Genomic DNA, 24,172 nt, shown 5'->3' on the forward strand with positions numbered 1-24,172 from the left:
AAGGTTAGGTGCAGTGATTTTCATTATGTATGGATGTACAATCATTTCCGAGCTAAGTTAAGCTAAATGCAAACTAGGGTAAGATAAAAAATTTGTTTGTTTATTTTTGTAGAGCAACTGGAAATAAGTGTGGGAAACGGGGAAAACTTAGTTATGTTAGCCAAACAAAATTTTATTCACTAAATACTACTGAACAAAGTAATATTCTGTGTAAATATCTTGAAAATGAAAAATCTTCCCCCAGTAGCTAGAAAATTAACCTGTCATCTGTGAATACTAAATAGTAAAACTCGAGTTACTAACAGGTCAATCTAGTTTACTAACTGGCAAAGTTATAATAAAGAGTTGAATTTAGCATGAAAATGTTGTTTAATAAATTGGTAGTTACACCATTCATGATATGTTGTTGTTGAAATCCACTTTGTCACTTGAGATTTTTTCTTATCAAATCTGTCACATAATTCACCTTTTTTCCCCTTCTATTTAGATATTTACATTACATACAAAAAAATGGGACTTTACCTTAATAACCCACACCTCAAGGGCTTTGCATACGAGGTCTTTCAGCTCTTTATGTCTGTTAAGTGTAGTTATCCTAATGCTTTGTGTTCAGTTGCTTTAAAACCTTATTTTCAAAAAAATAACAATAAAAATATATACATGTATATCAACATGTTGTTTTTTTCTCTCTTATGCCAAGTTAAGGCCACTTAATTTAATTTTGTCACGTCTCACCAACATGTGAAGTTGTACACTTCCCAGCTTAGGAAATTTGGGTCAGTGGTTCTGTTTCAGTGAAAGGTTGTTACTGAACAAATATATGTATGGAATGGTACATGGATCTTTCCCTCAAACTGATTTGATTTGAAATCCAAACAAAACAAATTTGTATTTTGCTACGCAAAAGTGGTAAAAGTATCATACCATGTTATTACCAATGCAGCATACTTAGGGTGGCAAATTTTGGACAACTTTCATGGCGAATAATTCTGATAAAAAAGCTTAAGTTCAGGTATTTTGTTATCATTTTTAAGACTGAAAAGATTTACTTCAAATAAAAGTGACTGTTACTGTGAAGTCTCTCATTTTCCATAACCTATTCCCCAACTGATTCAGCATACATGCAATAAAAAATCATTGTATTGACTGAATCAGTTACTGAAAAGATTTTAGAAAATCAGAGAAACTTCACAAAGCTTAGGAAATGGCTTTCTATGTAGGGCGCATGCACTTTATTTGAAGAAAATCCATGAAGTTTTATAGAAGATATTCATGAAGAAAATCTGAAACTGCTATTTTTCAAATATTCTGCTGTGCATTTGATCCAGTCACATTTAGCTACCCTGAAGACATTTGAGCTTATTGAACATTTGAAATCTGCCTCCAAAACCCCGTGCTGTGTTATATAAAAAACGGTTGTAACTTCAGTCAACTCACATCACCCCCCAAAATGAGAACATAAACATCTTAAAAACAAGTCTCCCATTTGATCTACATTCCTCTTAAAGATACATCTGCAAACCCAAACAAACCAATTTATATATAAAACAAATTAAAAAAGATTTTTTTTTTTAAAAATAAAAAATTTTTATATGAAAATTTATTTTGGAACTGGCCTTTTTATGTTGAGAACAACTGTTAAAATGACTTAAATATGCTCCTACAAGAAAAAAAAGAAGAAAATTTAGTCAGATTGCTTGCCCTAGCTAACATCAGTATTATAACATTACATATATTTTTTCTGTACAAAAAGCAACAACAATATAATAATGCCTATCTATATTCTGTTTTAAATAAATATAGTTACATTTCTAATAATAAAGGTTTCTACATAACTTGAGTTTTTACACAATAATATCTTATATATTAGAATGTTAAAACATTCAAAAAAAGACCAAGCATTTTATTTTATGCAACCTTCACATGTCACTATCTAGAATGGAATTAACATGTTACCATAAATATCCAAGCCATATTAATAGTATTACTCCGAAATCTGGCAAGTTTGGGATCTTCCCATCTTATCCCGTTTTAGAAGTTACAACTTGATAAAAAGTATCAATAATAACCGCAACAGGTTGAATAATTCTATTGTCAATGGTTAGTATAAGTGCACCATGAAAGTTTGTTTGTACCCTAAGGATAAGATGGGAAAAACCCACATTGCAAACAAACCCATAATCACAAAATTATAATATATATTAACAATATGAAGTATTTATTAATGGCATTAATATCATGTACAGAAGTGTATCAATTCCTGTGTCAACATCAATTTGTATAAAATGGACCTGCTCTAAATTAAATCTGTAACACAAATTGTTATTTTAGGGGGATTTTGATATCAGAAAGCTCAAATTTAACAACCAACCGTATAAGAGAAAGGGCGTACTAATGTTTCTTAACACTTGAAAATATAATTTTCAAAGAGATATATACATGTAGTATATATAAATATATACACAAGAAATAAATAACATTTATATATACACTGTACAAACTTTATTCTTTCTATATCTACCATATCTACAAACTATAAACATCTGTACAGCTAATAAACAATTTTTTCATGAAAAAGCTATCAAACCTACATTCATGTTCTTGTAGTCACACTCTGTAAAATTTATTGACGAAAGTTTCAAAATTCAATTTACATTACAGAAGTGTTACTTCTAGTATGTATGCTCAAAACTGCAAGTCCTTTTTACAATTTTGAATGGGAGATAAAGGGCAAAACTAGCTTATATAATTATGATCTTCCATGTAGCTGAGTTAACAGTTTATGAAGTCTAACCTTGTTCCTAAACTAAAATTTTCACCATTTTCTAAAATAAAATTTTCACAATTGAAAAAAATTATTAAAGTTGAATTCTGCTTAGGCCTGTGCTAGTTGGGATGGACAATGGCTTGCACTTGCCTCCACTTTTCATGGGCTGTCACAGTTGGACTGGTATTTTGAATTTTGTCCTTTAGGTCGTTCTTTAGGAAATTATATCAGAGTAAAATAAGCATTGTTTTAAAATTATAAATAAGACCGATCAGTTTGGATTGTACAAGTGTAAATAGTTAAAGTATAATATTTAACATCAGAGTACAGTTGAATTCTAACAAAACCTTTGACAATATTCCTTCTTATTTTCACAAAGACAAGAAATGTCCCCCGCCCATTTTTTAATACAAGATTTCACACATTTCATTACAGAAAAAAAGCCAACTCTGCCATAACCATCTTATAAAAAAAACTGTATTTTTTCCTTGTCTTTGTCAAAACAAGAAAGGGAGATATTGACATTCATATAAGTGTAGCACACATTAACTTAATATATCATCACTATGGTAATCAAACTTTGATTTCTGTATCCATTCTTTCTAAATCTGTTGGTGAAAACGTCTCCAATTCTCTCTGTCTCTGCATTAAACTCTAAAATACAAGTAAAAGATATTTTTACAAGTTAACACTTACCATGCTAAATATCTTGGCAACACCATACATCGTTTTAAGGGAAAAATTCAAAATATATACCCACTGAATAAGTGACTATTAGTGGGTTATTAAATTCGTTTTTTTTTAAGAAATAAAATCAAAATAAACTCAGAACAGAGAAAACATAATTTTGCTGGATCTTAAATTTGTGGATTCCACAAAATCCACAAATAATAATGATGATTCAAAAGCACATTCAAGCAAGATTTATATAAGTTATAAGAGCTGTTTACATACTCAAGCTCAAATATATATACCTAAAATGAATTGAGAAAAGAAAAAAAATATTGTACACCAAATGTATACTGGTATACCTGTTTAAGTGTTGAAAGTTGCACCAATATCTGATCTTGACGGGTAGTTGGGTGATCCAACACAAGACTAGGGTTCATCAGTGGATTCTATACAGAATAAAAAAAAAACAAACAACAAGTCTTTTATTCAAGCTGTTGATATTTACATATATGATTATAATACTTATTAGACATAATTTAATTTAAAAAAAAATTTTTGACAGAAAAGGTAAATGTTAGGAATCTACCTTAAACACCCACTAGCACCAGTGTTAGCAGTCCTGAACATTTAAACATGTACATGGTGTTTAGACATCAGCAAAGTTAACATGCATCTTAATAATTATTACTACAATTTTCTAATCAGTTCTCTGAATACGAAAAGATGAAATCAATACAAAATTCAAATCTCAAATACATAATAATTACATAAACCATAAAGAATGAACATATTAAAAGAAATCATCAATACCTTTCCTCCATTCTCTGTACCAGGTAGCACCCTGTGCTTATCTTGAAACACATATTGACGATTACCAAATTTTTCTGGATGCAGCCCTTCGTAATATGCTCTACGTGCATTTGCTACACGAGTTGCTTCCCTTGACAAAGGCACTGGTTCCTCAGCTTTTGTTGGGTCAAGAACATCTATTGTTCGTGTAAATGGGATAAAGTCTCCATCTGGAATAGGGGCTTCTAGGGGATCAGAATCCCAATATTTCCCGCCTTTTTTATTTTTAGAGTCTGTATCTGTGTTTTGATTATCAGATCTATGTCTAAGAGCAGGCACAGGGGGTGAGGTATTTCTTGTTTTACCTCTCTCCTGAGGCGGGGAGTCTGCCCTGCCTCTGGGTGTTGGAGATTTACTTTGATTTCGTCGCTTATCAGTTCTTCTATCACGCTGATCTCCTTGACCGTGATGATCTTCATGACCATAATAATTGTCAGTTTCACCTTGTAGCACCAATCTGTTTGGAGAATGAGACTTTGTCCTACGACCTGGGTGTACTTGACGCGGACTAGCCATTTCCACATCTGAGAACGGGGATTGATCCCGAGACCTTGAACGAGAGGATTTAGGTGGAGGCACATAATAATCGGGAATCACAGGTTTATTGGCTTCCACCATGGCAAGAAGTTTTTGCTCACGTTTTAACCTCCTCATTTCACTTTCCCGCTTTTTTTGCTCAAAAAATGGATCTCTCTCAGACTGTTTTTTCGGTTTCTTACTCTCTGGATTTTTGTAACCCCACATCGGACGGCTACCCGGTTTAACCGGACCTTTTCGGCGTTGAACCTCTAACCTCTTTTTTCTTCTATCCTCCTCCATATCCCTTTTATCTTTGACCTCATGATGGTGTTCATGTGGACTTGAATGCTCTCTGTAAGACGGGGGTGGATGTGGTTTCTTCTGTGGCCTTGACCTCCTTTCAATGGCTTCTTTCGGTGCACTTATTACCCTGACTTTCTTACCTTTCTCATAACGGTACTGGATATTCACTTCACTGTTATCACGTTGTAGGCGGGGATTCAACAGATTTGTTACATCATCTCCTATATAATTAAAAAAAATTTCAAACTTTAGAACATTTTATTTCAAAACATTTTAAAGATAAAATATTCTAAGTAAATTATATCTTTTTATATTTAACAATACTAGTAACTCATTCACCAACTATATTACTTTTAGTACCTCAAAAACAAGTTAGCAACTTCAAAAACTGAATGAGCAAGTTGATGGTATCACATTAACATCTTTTACAGTCAAATTAGAAGTTATCCAAACATACAAATTTCTCAAAAACCATTAAAATTACAATATTAAAATCAAATTTGAAGGATCCGCCTCATGCTAACACTAAGGAAAAATTATAATTATAAAGCCATGTTAAATCTTATCACACACAAATCTTAAAACAGAAATTTCTATAATTGTTATAGTTCACCACTATACTGCTGAAACTAAGTTAATTGAATGTAAATGTAAAAGTTTTGAGAGTGTTTTTTTAAAAAAAAACTATTATAAAGATTAATAACCATCACCATGTATGAAATGTTAATATCTTAACTGTCCTCCACAGACATTTTTGGCTTGCATCAAACCTCTGACCTCTGTTCTAACATTAAATATGCCTTTATAACCATGTATATATTTTTTTTTGTCTGTGAATTTAAACCAAAACACTTATCATCAAAATCATAAGAAAAAAACTTTTTTAAACTGGTTTGAAAAAGAAAAGTTTCAAATTCCACCCTGTAAAATTTAGTGGTTTTGGTTAAAGTTTGATCCCCAAATGTCTGTGACTTTCACCCTGCTGCATTGGTGTTAATGACTTGCCCAGGTTTGAATTTGGAAATGTCTGCTGTTAACTTAAGAAATTCTAGTTTCAACATTTTTCAAAAATTGACTTCAGCAATTATACTTAAAGTAATAGTCTACTCAAATTGCATGGGTAAGCAGCGTTCCCTGGCTTTATACTGGTAACACTGCCAATACAAGGTGGTCTTGGTAGTTTTCACTCCGGATCATGGCAGTAAGCCACATCGAATTTACCAGAGCATCATTCAGCCACCGCCAATACATAATTGGCCTGGTTTTATACCGGTGGCACAGGCAAAACATAATAAGCTGGGCTGGATTAATACTAGTGGCACATGCAAATCCATGCTTAATACTGGTGGCTCAGGCCAAATGAAATCAGTTGACCTGGTTTTTATATAGGGCCACAGGCAAGACAAATTTAACTGCCCTGATTTTATACTGATAGCATGAGCAAGTCATGGCCAATGCAAACAGATTTGTAGAGTTAAAGTAAAAGTAAGAAAAACAAGAGTTCTTTCTGTGAGTTAGGACAATTATTACAAAGAGGTAATTAATTTTCAGAATTATTATCAGAAAACTTCAAACAAAAAAACAAGAATTAATGCACACAAGATATCAATAAAATATATAAATCAACAATTCTGAAACACTGCCAATTAATTTTTGCTAAAAGCCCATATCTACCGTAACTATAAATTTCTATTTTTAGCTGAATTGAAGCAGATGTTCTAAAACTAGGCTAAGATATGAAGTACATTATACTATATATTTACTTTCCATACTTCTATTACGGTACATTTCTAAAATTAACATGCAACTAATGTAATAAAACCTTTAGTCCTAACCACCCTAAGTTTCTAAAATGGACTTTGTCTTGCTGTAAATTTTGGAACTATCCATTGTTAATGAGAGGCGATTTTAATACAAATATGCTGATATTAGATAAGCCAAAAGTTTAGAGTTGGGTCAGGCTGCATGATTACAACAGCTGACCCAGCCCTATATAATGGTAGCATTGACAGGTCAATATATTGCAGCTAGCTATCAAAATATTAAATATCATTTAATGCCGGCATCAACAAACAAAGGAAGAATGCCATAAAAAGTTTACACTGCAGACCATGCTCAATTGGCCTACCATGATAAGTTGGCACAAAGTATGCTGATGGATGAATTTAATTCATTAAAAATGACCTTATAATTATCATTAGAAAAGGTCATACTAAATCATATCTAATATACATGTACATCATAAAATCACTGGAATCCTATCCTTTCATCTCCACTGACTTACATCAAGTTTAACTCAAAATAGACAATATATCTGTTGGATAAACTAGTCTATATTTTATGCTAGAAATTAAAAGCTAATGTTCTGCACTATTTAAGGATCGTAGCTAGAAATACAAAACAACAAAACAGAAGCAACATTATAAACTGCCAATAGAAACATAAATAAAATAAAGCGCTGCTTTGTTGGCACCTATATTAACCCATTACCTGCTAAATATCTTAAATTGACCAGTCCATCTTTCATTTTAGACAAAGCCATTTATTATTTTTAGAAAATATTTCAAAATATGTACTGACTGAATAGTGGACAGTGCAGACCATGATCAAGATGGCATGAACATGCTGGCTGATCTTGGTCTGCACTGGTTGCATCGGTGATGCATTTGCCTCAAGTAGGCTATGAGTTAAACACAGTGCAGGACAATATGTGGTAATAGGCTATCATTTTATCTAGCATAATCTATATCTGTTCGGACCTTCTCCCCACAAATATCTGGTACCTTCCCCACATATAACATTTAAAGTGGCAGTAAAAATTTTATGATTCTATCCAACTTGTCCTTAACAAAATAACATCTTAAGAAAATAACATCTCTGATCTTAAATGCAATTAGTATAAACCAAGCATCAAATAATTATTTATTATGAAGAAACTATACTGTTGAACAAAATAGAATAATCTTTTTTTTTTTCTTTTTTTTTTTAATTCCCAGGTTTTCCCGTCATGTCAAAAAACCTCAGTGGAGTACTGAGGTTTTTTGACATGACGGGACTGGAACTAATTTTTTGAGTTTATTACTCCATTTGATGTAGATCTATACTAATAAGGTATGTGCAAAATTTCAGATCATTAGCTCCCTCCGTTTTTCCATAATAATTATTATTATAGTGAAAAATGACCCAAAATTGAAAAGCGTTTAAACGCTTTTCACTCAAATTGGACTGAGAAGAGCATAAACATATGATTTTCAATGTATTTATTGTATATTTCCTGGTTATATTTTATTTATATATCTGCTTTAAGCGCTCATGTCTATCTATGTGAAAAATTAAAATTTTATGATTTTAGGCTTATAAACCTCAGTGGAGTTCCTTTAAGCAAGATGTTGTAGGACGTTTAATAACCACAAGCAATACTTAGCTCACTAGGTGGCTTAAGAAAGTATAGGAAATAAAATATTAGTCCAGTAAGAGCACTAGTATAATACACACCATCTAAGTCTGAGGCAGAGTCATTCTGATTACCAGTTTGAGTCCCGAACTCCCGCCGTGGGGAGCCCGGATCACTCCAAGGTTTGGACGGGTGCCTGAATCGACTAGGCGTCAATACCCTATCCTCTGTGTACGGTTCATGCTGAGCATGACTGTAGTGACCCTGAGTTTGAGCTTGACTGTAATTCCCCTGGGCCTGATCCCGACGGGTTGTTTGCATCTGCGCTGGGTGATAATTCCTTGCCGTGCCGAGGTCGAGCCCTGGAATGTGCGAAGAGTCCAACGCAGACTGGTTTTCATCTCTAGGTGTGATCTTCGCTGAAAGTAAAATTCACCATATATCAAATCAAGTTCATTAGTCTCTAATCAACTAGATAACCCTCAACATTCCCAATGAATTTTGTGTTATCTTAAATTGATAACTTTTTTTTTTTTTATTTAAGTCTAGTACCTGACAATAAGAATAAATATATTTTTATAATATCACAATTACAAAAGTATGACGATAATTCTTCAATAAAAGTATATCCTTATAACTTTGTATGAAAATTTTTACAATAAATATATACTGTAGTAATACTACTTATGATACTGCATGCATAAAAACAAAAAACAAATATAAAAACTTTCTGCATAAAACAATGACTACCTAATTCTTTCTTAAAAGAACATTATCATAAAATAACTTTAACTCTGACAAATATAGAAAAAAAGTCTAAAAATTTGTTTTTACAAATATACATTTTTATCTACCAGTATTAACTGCTACAAGGTTACGGTTTCTCGTAATTGGGTAAAAGTTGCATGCCGCCAGATGAGTAAAAAGAAGTATCAAAAAATAATCTTATTAACAGAATTATATTAACTCTTAACTTGCTGGAACTGAGAGTGACCAGCCTTTGCCATCAGTATAGAGCCAGGCCAGCCTGCTCGTAACCGTATAGTCTGACCAGGCGCTATATTGTTTGTGGCTTGATTTTTATATTTTATAACTGAAAATCCCTTAAACTTTGAACGATTTCAAAGAAATATGGATCTGGAGGCAAGCTGCTTTAAATTTTAATAGTCTAATACCAATTGAAGACCAGTTAATGAAAATGAAATGACATGAACTCGTCCGTTACGACATGACATTTTTCATTCTCTTAAACAGGCAGGAACAATAAAATATTATCTGTAAATTCTGCAATTTTGATTCAATGTTTCAAATTATCTAAATTCTCTGGATGTTGTGGCAATATAAAACTTCAATTGTGTGAAATACTGGTAGTATTGTTGTATACATGTATATGATATTAATGAAAATAATGAAACTTTGAAAATAACTGTAACCTAGTTAAAGTATACCAAATATCCTCTTGTGAAAACGTGCTGTCCACAAATAAAAATACCAATCAAAAAAGTGATTTCTTTTTTCTAGTCTAGAATAAAGATACATGTATAACTAAACTGTTGGCATATCTAAATTTTTTTCCATCTGCTCCCTGGAGTAGCCAGTACTGTAACAATTTATGAAATGCATTCTTTACCACCAGTTGGGCTCATACTCAAAATTGCTAAGCTAAGCAAAAGGACCCTTACCATTAGGCCACTGCTCATACTAACTGTATCAATATCATGAAAGAATCATTAGCTACACAACTGCTCTCTTTATCAGAGATATATAAAAGGTTGTTTTTATATATAACCAAGGCCTAAAAATATTGCAAACAATCATTTACATACAGCCATATAACCTCTCAAGAATCTTTTATAACAAATTCATAATACAGCAAACTGCCTTTTTAGAAAAAAAAAAAAAAAACACGAAGTTTCTTCAAAAACTTACAGCAGTTGTGTATATAAAACTATATAAACATTACGATAAAACCAATGAAATGCAACATTACAAATGTGCCGTATTATGATATAAATTATACAAAGTAGAATACAATAGGTATAAACAGAAGAGTTAAATACCAGTATTATTTGATAATTCTAAGAACAATATGACCACCTAAAACAAAGAGCTGTCCGTAAGACAGGTCCTTTGATCTTCCTGTGTTTGAGTAAGAAAAGGGGCATAACTCTGTAAAAAGTAACTCAGAAAATGGGCATAACTCTGTAAAAAGGTAACCCAGAGTTATGAAACCTTTGCCCATCATGTAATTTAATCACAAAGAATATGTGTGTGAAGTTTCAACCCATTCCCTTCAGTAGTTTTGAAGAAACCAACTTGCACTCTCAAACCAAAGTGTGTTGCTGACATCGAGGTGATTACAATAGCTATCCCTATTCTTTGAATAAGTGAGCTAAAATTATGTTGAATAAAAATGTAATGTTTAATAAAAAAAAAATATATATAGCTAATCTGAGTGTGCAACCACAAAATTCTCTATTTAAAAAAAATTCTTAAAAAAACCCTTATTGTCTTTATTTTGCTATAAAAACAAATGCAACCTCTCAAAAACAAAGCCAGTGCTAGAAAGTTAAAATTTTCTAAAAAAAAAGAATATATCTTATCAAAATTACATTCATTCAATACTTTTTTTTCAAATCAATAAATAGTTTAATACTGCAAACCAAGGAAATGTGATTTAGAAGTTTTTCACCGATTTCATTCTCACAAAATGCTTGTTAGCTTTTAAAAAGTTTGTATGCTTTTTTGGGCCTTTTTTGTTAAGCTTACTAAAATAAACATGCTTAGATTTACAATGATATTCCTAAATTTTTTTATTTTACTGGGTTTACAGAATAATTTATAAGGTTTATAAATTAACATAGTTTGCAATAGAAAATTCTGATATACTAAGAAAATCCTGAAAAAAAGCTTAAAGAAATAGTTACCAATTTGTTCATGATTTACTATTATTAAACTTGTATTCTATGAAATTTACAATAATAAATCCTCTATTTTACTGAATATTCTACTACACAGTGAGTGTTTGCTCCACTCTAAATAAATAAAACTTTACAAAATTATTAATGTAACACAAAACATGTCTGTCCCAAATTTGACTGCCTACACAAGGTACAACCTGTTTTCTGAACCTTTTCTGAAGAAATAATTCTCCTAGAGTATGTGTACATTGTATATTAAAGTCAAGATTTTTCCAGAGGGAGTTGATGCAGATCAGGGGGTTGAGAATCACACCAATAATGTAAAGGTCATATCATAATATGGCAACCATCAAGCTTGGTAAATTGAGGGAAACCTCAGGTTTCCCACTTAACCTTGTTTCCAACAAGAATAGGTGCAAGAGTAGGACCATCAAGCTTGCTAGATACCCGTTTTCCTCACAAGAAAGAATTCAAAATACATGGCAAGATTTCAGCCAACAGTAGTGAGGGGCAAAAGAAAATGTGACAAGAAAATGTGACAAGTTAAAAAAATTAATGTCAATAGCGAAAAATAAATTCAAAAAGAAACATGGCAGATTTCAGAATCTGGAACAAACATGTTTTGTTTTTTTATGCAAGAAAATCATATTCTTTTTAAAAAATACACATAAAGTGATCCAAAAAAATTATAAAAAATTCCCATCACTCGAACAAACACGTTCTTTATGCAAGAAGATCATAACTATTCTTTTGAAAAAAATAAAATAAATAGAATAAGAAAGTGATCCAAATCAAAAAAAAATTCCCATCATCCTTTGTGTTAATACCATCGCTGGGTGGCTCAGAACGAGACTGATTCTGATCTTCCTCCTCCTCAATTGTAACGCCCCAGTGCCGCAACTCAAGAAGCTGACGGGCACGTTCAACGTCACGTTCACGTCGGGTGTGTAACTGCTCTATTCTACTTGTTATCTCCCCTTTAAATGTAATCTTTTTTGTTTGTAAGATGTGCCAATGGTAATATATTAAAATATCTTAATATAGATGACAAAAAAAAAAGATTTTATTAATAAGGAAAGAAAAGGAGACAACTACCCATGAGAGATAAACTTGTGTTACTTTTCCCTCATATTTCCTATAAATTGGAATTGTTTTATCATACCTACTAAATTTTTATACTCTTCTCCAGTCTTTATGTGATATTTTGGTTCCCACTAAAATACCTAAAATGAATTTTTTTTTCTCTGAAATTTTTCCAGACCCTCTTCAGTCTAAGAAAATGTTTTTAAACATTTAAAGACAGTAGTTATACACTGACAATTGTTGCTACATAAGCAAGCAAGAACATGTAAATATACTGGTCACAACACAGTTGCTGGTAACAATCAAATACCTGTGTCACAACTCCAGCTAAATGTTAAAGGCCAAATTCCAATTCCTTCATACAAGTTAAGTTAGCCATAAAAAGCATATGTTATGTATGATGGGACGTAAATCAGCTGATTTTATCACTCTTTTTTTCCAATTGGTGAAAAAAAAAAAATATTCACAGTCATGAACTTTACATGATAAAAAAAAACTGATATTCTAAAATCTTGGCTGATGAAACACTCAAATTTGGGGGGAGCAGGAAATAAATGAAAAATTGTAAAAATACCTTACATTGTAATGCTCTGTAACACATGATGGTTTGTTTTACAGTTTTGTTGAGATTTACAGACATTGTAATTTATATCATATGGCTACTTTCAAGCTTTTCCTGGTAGAGGAAGACTTCAGGTGCTCTCTCTTGTATTATTTCAGACATGAGTGGCCATCTGAGTAGAATCACCAACCTTCTTTTAGACAGCTGGAAAGCTTCATTACATGAAAAAAAAATCCAAAGCCTCTGACATGATTCGAACTCATGGTGATGAGGGGCAAATCTGAACTGAACAAAAATATTTCACCAGTCAAAAGTAGTTTTGTGCAGTTAGATCTGCTGACATGTACACTTAAGACTTATTTCAAACAAAATATTGATAGCCATAATTTTTTGAAACATGAGAGTCATGATAGCTCAGTATTGCTCTGCAGGGTTTACAAAAAGATCTGCAAAAAGCACAGTGTTAATGAAGATCGTTATCTTTCATAAAAAAACTCTTTTTTTTCATATTTGTTTCATTAATTGAGAGTTTTTTTTTCTCAATACAATTTTTCAAACTAATGGATTGATACATATGCCTTGGTAACACAGACTATACAAGTAATATAAAAGCCCTATTTATAAACAGTGCATGGTAAATACAAATATTTGACCATGTCATGTGACATAGGATAAACATTTATACAACCACTTGTCCTAAACATCTACCATGCATATATATGTCCTTTGTGCTTCTATTTCAAATAAACCATAGGAGTGGCATAATATTATCAAAGCATATTACACATACAACCTGTGCCATAACTGGTTAAATTATGCTACAAAGCATGCAATAAATAGTACAATACTATCTGGTAAAATGAAAACTTCATACATATAATTATATGGACTATGAACTATAACGAATACAGATAAATACGAGAGTATGGCCAACAAAACGATACATTATGATATCAAAACAAGTACATGGTAAATGATACATTGACACTAAGCTTTTGTTTTCATTTTTGATACAAACTTACATGATCCTCCCAAATGTACATCAAGAGCTAGAAAAAGTGTGAGATGAATAAAGCAAGTGGGAAAAATAGAAACAGTTCTAAAAGACTGTTTAGAAAAAAATGACATTTACTTGTAATGCTCTAATCAACTGTAAGCCTGCCCCTAACAACCTCCCTCGGACCAAACCCTAGGGAAGTACAGGGACTGACATGAGCATTGAGTATTATTCCCCCACTGCTGAGACACAAAAGCGGTTTTGATTTTGAGTAAAGATGGTTTCGTTTTTATGCCAAAGTAGTAGGAGACAATTCCCACTCACTTTACGTGGGCATATATGGGGGGGGGGGGTTGCTGTGACTGTCTCACTGTGACAGCATAGTGGCAGCCTTAAGCAAAGATTTTGGGACCCATGAGTCATAATTTATGCTTTTCCCCTGTAGTTCGAGGCAGCGGTTACAAATGACTAAAGCATTATGTCATATAGAATAATATCATATTATGAAAAAAGTCTAAAAATATTTAACACTGAAAATATCTGATGAGATAAGACTAATAATGGGTCTTGATCAAAATGGCCTTACTTTTCAGGTGGTCTCAAAAGTGAAAAATTGCTATCTAGGCTTAGATATCTTACTGCATTCACGTTAGCTTAATGATATTTGAAAAAAAAGGTGATCAAGAACTGAATAAAATAAAACAAAGTAAAAGCAAAATTCATGAAAATTAATCCTTTGAAAAAATTATTTGGTAATTATCCAAATCGGTGTGTAATCTAGTAGGCATCTGTCCATCTTAAAAAACAATGTATTTCTAAGAATTTCAGATATTACATATAATAATTGAGCCGTGTCATGACAAAACCAACATAATGTGTTTGCGACCAGCATGGATCCAGACCAGCCTGCTGTTCGCTTACAGACCCTATAACAAGTAAAGAAACTGATCGCGAACAGCATGGATCCTGATCAGACTGCGGGGATGTGCAGGCTGGTCTGGATCCATGCTGGTCGCAAACCCATTATGTAGGTTTTGTCATGACGCGGCTCATATGATGGTTGAATGTCTGGAAACTGGAACATTTATAAAGATGATCCTGCAGTGTAAACATATACCTTCAAGATGTTCCCGTAGTTTTTTGGTATCGTGACCACCAGCCTCTAGGTGTTGCATCCTACGTTGATATTTCTCCTGTAAGGCCTGGGCCTGTGCCTCATCCATGGCTGCTTTAAGCTGATTTACCTGTTGCTGTCGTTGTTGCTGTAATATAAATTTATAATTTACTGTTACAAGAGCTGACAAATGGACATTGTGCTTCTTTTTTCTCAACGATTTATGTAGTAACACAAATTTTCTAAGTTTGTAAAAGGAAAAAAATTACATAAATAATTTCTGTGTACAATTATTATACTTTAGACATGTGTGAAGTTTCAATTTAGCACCTGTAATAGTAAATAAGATATGTTCTAAGTTTCAAGTGTACATCTTTAATAGTTCATTAGAAATATTCTAAGTTTCAAGTGAACTTCTGTAATAGTTCATGAGAAACATGTTAACTTGTGAGATGATATGAGAAGTTTATACTGAACAATTTTAATGGTTCATGAGAAAAGTGTGAAGGTTTTGGCACACATAGAAATCAAATATGGGTTTGAAAACAGAAAACAGAATTTGTCATCATCAGAAAGTGCAAAAAAATGTTGTTTTTTTTAAAAATGCTTTCGTTAACAAATTCTGGCTATATCATTGTAAACAGAACGATCAAAATCACTTAAAATTCATACTGTATAACATCAGTTTTACAAAAAGGACCAGGCTTGCTCCAGTAAATCTTCATACCTCCCTACCTTCATTCTACTGAAGTTTGTGTATATATTGTTTACCTCTTTTTGTTTCTGTTTTTGTTGTTCATTATCAAACTGTTTCTGCAGAGCTTCTCTTTCCTGTTTGAGTTTCCTTTCCTCTTCCATATCTTCCTTCATTTTTCTTTCTCTCTCCATTCTCTTCAAATTCTCCTTCTCTTCTACCTGGGCTTTTACAGCAGCCTGTATAATACACACAACACTTCTTTTCAAATCATATACATTGTGTGTATTGATCATAGGAAATATATCTTAAAAAGTATTTACAGTTGAATTCTTGGTATTGCAAATGCTTTTATTTAATCATTCTAAACTTTAGAATGATTTTTAGAATATAAGGATCAGAAGCTGTTATCATAACTGTAAATTTTTGGTTTAATTTTGAGTCACAGTGGCCAAACACCCATTTTTCAGCTTTACTGGTGTTTACAAAGTTACTCAACAGTTACAGTTGTTTCCTTAAGCAAAAAACTGAACACTTATTGCTTAATACTGGTTGCTTCTAAGAACATATTCAAGAGTGTATCTTTAAGCTAAACTAAACAAATTCATTACAAAGTAAGTTCATGTATTGTATGTAACTCCTGAATTACAACTCCTGAAGTTTTTGTGTTACACACCTGATGTTCTAAATATCTTCTACGCTTATCCTCTAGTTCCTTCTTTGTGACAGGGTCAATGGGTGCATTCTGGCCTCGGATATGGGAGGCACTGTAAACCCAAGGAAAAGTATTTTAATGAAAGTCATTTTGATAGTTTTATTAATTTACAATGATACCCATATTTGGTCATGTATAATCAGTGATCATCATTTGGTAGTGAAATGATCTTTAACAATAAAATCTCTGCATATCTCATTCTACTGAAAATCTAATGATTCTTAAGTATTTTGTATGCATTAGCTTAAGCATTTGGTTTTTATACACCATTTTGTTTCTTTCCTTCAGAAATATATGAAAATTTGGAAACTGATGTATGAAATACTAGTACTGTCCTTATCCTTAGAATAATTTACGTTTGTACAGCACTGCAAGTGGAGAAATACCTCAGATGTCCCTCCATGCATTATTTCAGGCACTGGAGAGATCTGAACCCATAGCAGTTATTTATTCTATAAGCCCCATTTAGTCTAGCAACTGGTAACTGAATATTATCATTTTATTATAAGTTATCATTCATCTATGATGTCAATATGGCCAAACAATACAATCCTAAAATTGCCTTTCATATCAGACAAAATTATCTACTGTTTCTCAATTGCTAGAAAACCTCTCAGTGTAAGACAAGTCTAATGCTTTAAATGTCATCATTCCCTGTGCCTTTTATAAATAAATAAGCTTTGTAGAGTGATGTCATTTTGCCATTATGAGTGAAGTAAATTTGTAAGCTTCTATAAGAAAAATGTACTAAATGAAAATATTAATTTCATAATTTGTTAAGGACACCGACTGTCATCACAGACAGGAATATCCAGCTCTCGGGTAACTGTTTAGCGGAAACTTGGCAGAGTCTCATTACTGCAGTAAACAGTTACCTTTGAGCTTTACATTCCGGCCTATACACACAGCTGGTGTAAGATCGTTATTTTCTACCAATTAAATTTATTATAATATATATGAAAATAAAATTATATATACTGCTCATCGGGATCTCCTTCCGGGGCACTATGTACACGACCAGTATCCAGTAACCCAGTTACATGATCTATACTTGTGTTTAACTTATCTCCCTGTCCAATCTCCCTTGGTTGCTCCGGGAAAGGTGCGGGCTGGTGCTGACTAAATTTATCCGCCCACGTTGACTCGTCTTTGTGATTATTTTGTCTTAACTCCTGTTGTTTCTTCTCCTCAATCTGTTTCTCTGGAATATAACAATAAAACCATCAGCTTGGCAACTGAATATACCCATGCGACCAGTGCAGACCAAAATCAGCTGGAATGTCTGTGCAGTCCATGGTCTGCACTTTATTTTGAAATTTTCTCTCTTAAAAACGATAGTACTGTTATGTAATTGCACCCAAAACAAAATGTTCCTTTGACACATCTTCATGCAAGTACCTTCTGTAGTGGCCAATCAGATCCTTGTATTTATAAGCCCCCCTTTGTGTACTGGTTAGCCTCTGCATGTATATTTATATATCAGTCACTGTTGAGTCTGTGATTGTGAGCGTATTTTTTATGAATGCGATAAAGCTATATTGAACCATCCTGTTTTGTGTCTGATATACGATACAGACAACATTACACCTTCATGCAAGTCTAAGAATAATAGCCCCATTAGTCAAGAAGTCAAGTTTTACCTAGGTCTGCAAGCCATTGTTTTCTCTCCCTTTCTTTAGCACTTGTCAGTTTATCAAAATCAGGAGCTGCTTGCTGTAATACAAGACATAAATTATATTAATATTTTAACCTACTGAATATATTAACTGAACTTGTCCAGCTTCCATTTTTGAAACTGTGCATTATCAGTTTTGGTGATATCAAGTCTTTTTTTTTTTTTTTTTAGTTTGGTTTACGTCACACCAACGTAGTGTAGGCCGTATTGTGACTTTCAAACTTTGTTGGTGGAGGAAGACCTCAGGTGCTTACCATGCATTTAGCAGGCACTTGAGTAGAGCATAAGCAAGATGGATAACTTTCTCACATGAGACTCTGAAGATGCCAGCGTGGCTTGAACCTACAGCAGTAAGAGGCAAGTCGTTTGAGGTCAACAGATCTTAAGTCAGATAACAGTATAGAGCCTGGTCAAATTACTAGATATTCTGGCTGGCCGGGCTCTATACTGGTGAGAAAATGTAATCTTTTTGGTTTCATCAGGGTGTGGGTTTATGTAGCTAAAGCCGAACATTGATTAATTAGTCAAGGTAATGAGAGGCCAATATGACTTGATACTGTTAGAAACATGACTGGATGCTGTTTTAGCAAACATGACTGGAACCTGAAGCAACAAATGTGATTGAATGTTTCATAAACTAACATGATTGGATACTGTATCAGCCAACATGACTTAACACTGTTCTAAAAACGTGACTTGATGCTGGTTTAGCAAACGTGACTGGGAGCTGAAGCAGCAAATGTGATTTGTTACTAAATTAGCCAACATGATAGGAGAATGCAATGTCCTATGCACTAGCACATGTAACAGCAAGATTAATTTAAACAGTGTTGACCATATATGGGCTAAAATCTATTGTCTTATATACTTACCCCTAAAACAAAAGAACTCCTCATAGTTATAGGAACGTTTTTATCTAGCCCTGGCTGCTGGGTGTGCGAAGGTGGAGACCTTCCTCTAGGTGGTTTTCGTGTCTCTGGGGGTCTCGAGCTTGGCTCGGCTGGTTTCTTGGTCTCTGATGATGTTTCTTCCTCAGGGATAGCCTCATTGTGTATGTGATCCTACAGATTGAGAATTAAAACCATAATATTATCAATTTATTAGTTGTAACCTAATATCACCCAAGGTCACTTGTTTTCAATGCAATATAACATTAACATATCTCTTTTATAAAACTCACAATTTTAAAGTAAAATATCACAGAATCATTCACCCTACACAATAATAATGGGTGTTTTTTGCTGGCTTTTAAATATCATGTGATAAAGAAAATCTTACATTTGATGTCAAAACAAAAGAACGTCCTTATTGATAAAAGAGCATAACTGAGAGAATTATGTACTCATGCATACATGTAGATGTCTCCTCATAAACTGGCATGATTTAACATTTGTTGGCATGACTTCCAGGATAAATTAGCATGACCTTACACTTTTAATGTGACTTCCCTTAAATGATTTATCATTTATGTGCTAGCATTAATAAATAATTTTTCATGAGATTGATGTTGGCATGAATTCCATAATATTGGCATGACATGACATTCCTTGGCATGACTTATCCTATTTTGGTATGACTTAACTGACACTATCAGTTTCTCTACTTGTTAAAGGGTTTGCCTGATCAGGATCCATGCTGGTTGCAAACCCACTATGTTGGTTTTGTCGTGACGCAGCTCATTTGTTTGTATGACTTCCAATGTGTTGTCATTAATTAACATTTGTTGGCATGCTGACCTTATATTACCCTTATATTTGAGTGTATTAACATGCATTGGGATCACTTTCTTCCATCAGCATATTTAAGCTTGCATAAGCATAATTTACTTTCACTTCCAACAGCATGGTATACTTTAATAAGCATAGCTTAGCTTTCATTAATACAGCCTAGCTTTTATCAGCATAGTTTAGCTTGCACCAAAAAAACTTAGTTTTCATCAGCATTCCTTAGTTTGCAACAGCATTATTTTAAGTTCCTAAAAAATAACTCAGATTGCATCAGTGCATACCTTAGCTTTCACTAGCATAACTTAACTTTTGTTGGCAAAGCTTAGCTTTCATGAACATAGATTAACATTCATCAGCATTACTTAATTTGCATCAGCCTAACATAGCTTTCACCAGTATAACTTTTTTGCATCAGCACGACTTTCTTCCAAAAGAATAACCTAGCGTTTATTTGCATAGTTAAGCATGCATTTGCAAAGCTTAAATTTAATCAGCTTGACTTATTTCCAAAAGAATAACACAGCTTTCACAAGCAAAACTTTACTTTTGTAAGCATATCTTAAGTTTTCATCAGCATAATTTAACTTCTGTTAGCATAGCTTAGCTTTCATGAACATAGATTAACATTCATCAGCATTACTCAACTTACATCAGCCTAACATAGCTTTCACCAGCATAACTTTTTTGCATCAGCACGACTTTCTTCCAAAAGAATAACCTAGCGTTTATCTGCATAGCTAAGCATGCATTTGCAAAGCTTAAATTTAATCAGCTTGACTTATTTCCAAAAGAAAAACACAGCATTCACCAGCATAACTTAGCTTCCATCAGCAAAACTTAGCTTTTGTCACCATACCTTAGCTTTCATCAGCAGAGCTTGGCTCTAATCAGCAATGCTTAGCTCAAATCATCAAAGCTTAGCTCAAATAAGCATAGCTTAGCTTACATAAGCATGGCATAGCTCAAATCAGCATAGCTTAGCTCAAATCAGCTTGGCTTAGCTTACATCAGCATAGCTTGACTGCATCAGCATAGCTTAGCTCAAATCAGTATAGCTTGGCTTACATCAGCATAGCTTTGCTTACATCAGCAAAGCTTAGCTCAAATCAGCATAGCTTAGCTCAAATCAGCATAGCTTAGCTTACATCAGCATAGCTTAGCTTGCATCAGCATAGCTTGGCTTGCATCAGCATAGCTTAGCTCAAATCAACATAGCTTAGCTTACATCAGCATAACTTGGCTTGCATCAGCATAGCTTTGCTCAAATCAGCATAGCTTGGCTTGCATCAGAATAGCTCAGCTCAAATCAGCATAGCTTAGCTTACATCAGCATAGCTTGGCTTGCATAAGCAGAGCTTGGCTTACATCAGCATAGCTTAGCTCGAATCAGCATAGCTTGGCTTGCATCAGCATAGCTTGGCATGCATAAGCATAGCTTAGCTTTCATCAGCATAGCTTAGCTTTTATCAGAGTAGCTTAGCTTTCATTATTATAACTTAATTTTGTCAGCATAACTTAGCTTTCATTTGGCATAGTTAAGCTTGCATCAGCATAGCTTAACTTTCATCATCATAGCTTAGCTTTCATCAGCATAAATTTGCTTGCATCAGTATAGCTTTGCTTTAATATCAGCATAGCTTAGCTTGTATCACCATAACCTAGTTTTCATCAGCATAACGTTCCTTTTGTCAGCATAGCTTAGCTTTCAACACCCTTACTTAGCTTACATAAGCATATTATAGCTTAGCTACAACCAAGTTAGCATAGCTTTCATTAACATTGTTTAGCCTGCATCAGCATAACTTAGCTTTAATTAGCATAGCTTATCTTTCACCAGCATAACATAGCTGTTATCAAGTTGCCTTGTTTCCAACAGGATACTTAGCTTCCATCAGCATAATTTAACATGTTAGCATCAAGTTGAATAGTGGAGATGTGATAACAATTTTTGTTGTTCCTGTTCAAATTTTTTATGGACATAAGATTGTGACAAAATATGTCAAAATACATGCACCTTGAGTAACTCTGGTAGGCTATAAAATGAAGGCATGACTTTACCATGCTGTCATGATTCTAGTCAAATTTTACATCAAACTCAAAATTAAAAAAAAAAAATCTGCACATAATCTTTTCAAATACATTTATCATTTTTCAGCTTTCTTGTTCGATTTTCCAAGTGAAGTTTAGAGGTTAACCTGGGTTAGCCTAGCGGGATATATCCAAACATTTATCCAAAGCATTAAACTGACTCTCGTTGTAAAATTCACTCTGTAACAAATGAGCTAATCAGATACTGGATTTGTAGGTAGAACCTGTAACATATGCCTATAAAAAAGGTTTATTTTTAGGAACAGTGGCTAGAGTATTGAATTACAAGACATTGTGTGTTCAAATGCAAAGGCAGCCATTGCATATTAAACCTAAAAATTGCCTTTTGATGAAGAATTATACTGTAAGACAGGTTCGAATCACATTGCTGGCTTATATTTTGATGTAACTAATACTGCTATGGACAGAGTTTCATAGGAAATGTTTATTTTCATATAAGTATATTCCATTGAATCTTGGAAAACTATTCCTATGCTGAAATCTAGTTAATTATTCATTAACAAAATAGCCAGAAAAACATAATTTCATAAAATCATGTTCTTGATAAAAGTGATCCATACCCTAACCTTTACTCTGAGGATAAGGGTAAGTATACCTTCAGACTTACACAATTTCTAGCATCATAACAAACATGGTGTTGCTTCTCATTGTAATTTAATCTTTTCCAAAAAAATTTCTATGACGCTTGTATAACTTCAAGTAAAATATCATCAAACGAAAAGTTAATGTGAAACTTTTTAAAATAACAGAAAAATTTTGAAACTAAGCAAACCATGTTTATGTTCAGCCAGACTGTGTTTAAATCATAGTAAATATCCTAACTGGACAAGAAGGAAAAACACAAAACCAGTCAACTTTTTATTTTAATGTTTTTTTTTTAAATCTCTTTAACAGAGCTAACATATACAGTTAATAAAACATCTAACAAGCTAAAAAATACCTTTTAATGCGTAATCTGAGACCATCTGAGTAATGGAGCATTTCATGATATGATTTAAAAATATGGACGGAAATAAATAATTTTCATGTACAAAAAAAAAAAAAAAACTGCCAAAAAAAATTTCAGCAGTACACTCCTTGAAGTGACAAATAACTTAAGTTTTGCGGAAAATCTATTGTCTTTTCATTAATTTCAGTTAATTTACAATTTAAGTGCCCAAAATCTGATTGAGAATTTTTTTAACAACTGGCTTCACATAAAAATAGGAATGCAATAAAGTCAAAGAAACAACACCATGTTTATATAATTATGTATTGTCTATATATAGTTTCTTTTATTACTAACTAAACAAAAAAAACTATCTAGCATTCAAAATATATTCATCTGTTCTGAAATATTGATTTTTATCTAAGAATAATTATATTGGAACGTAAAAAACAATCTCCTTCAAATGAACATCTGTATATCATAATGCAAACAATACATTGCCTACGTGTTCTGAATTTTGGCAATATTTTCACTTGTTATTAGTTAAACAACATTTATTACATCCCCATACCCCAACATTATATTAAAATTCAAGTTACCTAGGTTAAATAAAATAACATTGTATGTAGAAATCATTAAAATCAATCAATGTTAACAAAACAATGCATGGCCTTGGTGCCAAACCTTGCATCACTCTAACCCCAATTGATGTAAGACCATCAATTTGCATCAGGTCCTCTAAAACAATAACATTTTGGCATAAAAGAAATGCTGCCACGTATAAAATTAGTAAAAAAATATCCCACTTCCAAGAAGTTCAGCAAGAACACAATACATGTACATAATAAAGACATAAAACCATAAAATTCTTATAAAATCTTACTGAGAACAAATACCTCTTTGAAATAAACAGCTGTTTAAATATAAAACATTTCTATGACGGAAAATGAGGCAAAATTAAAAAAAATCTTGCACAATATCAAAACTCAAAAAATAGATGCTGTTTAATATATCAATTCTATGAGTAAAATTAGTAAAAACAGATGCTTTGATGAAATAAATGTCTTTGACCATCAAATTTTCAACTATTCCATGCCTTCAAATCCAATCAAACAAAAATCTCAACGTTGCTTTATAAATTAC

The 24,172-nt window shown here is 32.8% G+C and overlaps 1 protein-coding gene across 7 annotated transcripts in view; it reads right to left on the bottom strand.

Annotated features, from left to right (window-relative positions):
- Positions 1 to 1,686: 1,686 nt before the first annotated feature.
- The window catches only part of LOC132756016 (trichohyalin-like), a 37,446-nt gene continuing 14,960 nt past the window's right edge, over positions 1,687 to 24,172 (bottom strand). For 3 of the 7 annotated variants that reach the window (XM_060746964.1, XM_060746961.1, XM_060746968.1), the window contains 11 exons: positions 19,138 to 19,326; positions 18,231 to 18,303; positions 17,569 to 17,791; positions 16,552 to 16,642; positions 15,953 to 16,114; positions 15,185 to 15,329; positions 12,253 to 12,402; positions 8,606 to 8,923; positions 4,250 to 5,331; positions 3,799 to 3,885; positions 1,687 to 3,421 (listed from right to left, as the gene is read on the bottom strand). In XM_060746964.1, coding sequence (XP_060602947.1) covers positions 3,341 to 3,421; positions 3,799 to 3,885; positions 4,250 to 5,331; positions 8,606 to 8,923; positions 12,253 to 12,402; positions 15,185 to 15,329; positions 15,953 to 16,114; positions 16,552 to 16,642; positions 17,569 to 17,791; positions 18,231 to 18,303; positions 19,138 to 19,326 — 2,601 coding nt within the window. In that variant the 3' untranslated portion in view covers positions 1,687 to 3,340. Of the gene's footprint in view, positions 3,422 to 3,798; positions 3,886 to 4,249; positions 5,332 to 8,605; positions 8,924 to 9,952; positions 9,977 to 12,252; positions 12,403 to 14,092; positions 14,120 to 15,184; positions 15,330 to 15,952; positions 16,115 to 16,551; positions 16,643 to 17,568; positions 17,792 to 18,230; positions 18,304 to 19,137; positions 19,327 to 24,172 lie in introns of all 7 variants that reach the window. The other 4 variants (XM_060746966.1, XM_060746962.1, XM_060746965.1 and 1 more) reach the window with 4 other exon arrangements.

This window comes from Ruditapes philippinarum, unplaced genomic scaffold (genome assembly GCF_026571515.1).
Source record: "Ruditapes philippinarum isolate M1 unplaced genomic scaffold, ASM2657151v2 ctg1017_1_1_1_1, whole genome shotgun sequence".
Taxonomy (NCBI): Eukaryota; Metazoa; Mollusca; class Bivalvia; order Venerida; family Veneridae; genus Ruditapes; species Ruditapes philippinarum.